The 1,825-nt window shown below is 42.2% G+C and overlaps 1 protein-coding gene across 1 annotated transcript in view; it reads right to left on the reverse strand.

The window, feature by feature from the left end:
- The window catches only part of LOC103471913 (uncharacterized), a 3,179-nt gene extending 1,378 nt beyond the window's left edge, over positions 1 to 1,801 (reverse strand). Inside the window, exon 1 of the mRNA XM_008421183.2 lies at positions 9 to 1,801. Coding sequence (XP_008419405.2) covers positions 9 to 1,695 — 1,687 coding nt within the window. The 5' untranslated portion in view covers positions 1,696 to 1,801. The remainder of the gene's footprint in view (positions 1 to 8) is intronic.
- Positions 1,802 to 1,825: the final 24 nt, after the last annotated feature.

Below are 1,825 nucleotides of genomic sequence, written 5' to 3' on the forward strand. Positions count from 1 at the left end.
CACCAGGCCGCTCACTCTGCACTGGTACAGGCCTGGACTGGAGCACTGGAACCAGTAGGTTTCATCATCTGGATCTCCACAGAAACCAGGAGTAATCTCCTCAAAGCTGCTTTGGAGCTTCATGTTGGGTAAGCTAGCAGCTCGAGGTAAGATACTGTCATCTAAAGGAGGATCCTGACGAATCAAAGAACAGCTGAGAGGAGACGAGTTACTGCGGCTTCTTCTCAAAACAGATCCTGAAGTGTGGGGAATGTCAATATGGGTTGATCTGTTTGGGACGGAGTCAATCACATGTCCATGTCCAACCCACTCCATTATTTCATCTTGGTAGTTTTCTGCTGTATCTTGTAAGCAAGGCTGTTGCATGTCAAGAAGTTCTGGAGGCCTTTCTGCGGAAACGTTTTGACTTATTGGGATTAAGGTGGGGATATTAAAAACCCCTGATATCTGCCTAACTGTCCTGGAAGGTCCCACATACAGACTTTGTAATTCATCTTGATGAGAAGGAGAGAAGTCGAGTATTGGCGAAGACGTACCTGCAGTGGATGGACGGCTTACAGTTGATAGTGATACGTTGCTGAGCCGAGTGTTGAAGGGTGAAGAGAAATCAAGCAGATCGGACACCGATTCATCTCGAAAGATTTGTTCAGCATCTGCTTCATGTTCCTCAGTTAACGAAAAAAATCTTTGGTTGATAGTTTCAGCAGAGATTGCACCTAAAAGCAATGTTTCAGGGTAAGTGAACTCGAGGTCGTTCTTTGATTCATCAGGATCCTTCTTTAGACGGCTCAAGGGAATATAAATCCCCTTGGGATATAAATTTGAAGGCTCAAAAGAAAAGTGTGACGAGATTGGGTATGATTGTGAGTATAATTCATTATTCTGACCTAAAGAATGAATCATACAAATAGATTCTGCTCTATTTGTATGAAGAGGTGAGGTCTCAGATTCATACCTGGGCATGAGCCGTGGAGGCAAGTCTGGTCTTGGGAAGTTTATGTTAAAAGACTTTTTTCTTTGATCTATTAATTTATTTTGATGCTCTTCAACCCTTTCTTCTATTTTTCTATTTGAGTTTGGTTGAATGTTAAATATTGTTCGCCTAACCTTAGCAGTTTTTCCCTGTGCTTCAGTTAGGGTTTGTCTTTCCTTTTTCCTTTGTTTTCGATGGAATAAACTGATCAGACTGGATTCACCAAGGGAATCTGATGACCATTTCTGGCCTTGATTAATTTTTGTATGGTGATCTGGTAGATAATCTGAGGAAGAAGCAGCAGAAAAATTACATTCAGCTCCTTGAGGATTGATTTCTGCTCCTGACTTCCTATCAGTGATGGCGTTTCCTATTTTCTTCAACGTCTTGCTTGAAGAGAAACTTTTTGCTTTAGCAGGGAAAAGACAAACATCTCGTTTCCAAACACAGCAGGAGTTGCTAAACTCCACTAAACTCAGGGTAACATGTCCGATGGATACATTTACTGATACCTGGTAGGATGAAAAGTAATATTCATAAAACTCATCAGGCTCTGCTTCTGTGGGCTGAACCTGAACAGAATCACCTCCAGGAGAAACAGACAGAGAGTAAAGCTGATTCAGCTGCAGTTTGCAGTTTGTAGCCTCCAGGAACATTTCATGATCACCTAATTTCTTCCTAAATTGCAGTACAGTTCTGAGAACAACGTTTTTTGGCAGCATCAATACATTAATCTGGTGTTTTGACTCAGGATCAACTGGAGGTTTGTAGAACAGCAGAACCAAGGCTCGGACCGGGTCAGGAGGAGAATCTTCATCCTTGACGTTCCCAAAAGCAGAAAACCCTGTGATG

Source organism: Poecilia reticulata, linkage group LG10 (genome assembly GCF_000633615.1).
Source record: "Poecilia reticulata strain Guanapo linkage group LG10, Guppy_female_1.0+MT, whole genome shotgun sequence".
Classification (NCBI taxonomy): Eukaryota; Metazoa; Chordata; class Actinopteri; order Cyprinodontiformes; family Poeciliidae; genus Poecilia; species Poecilia reticulata.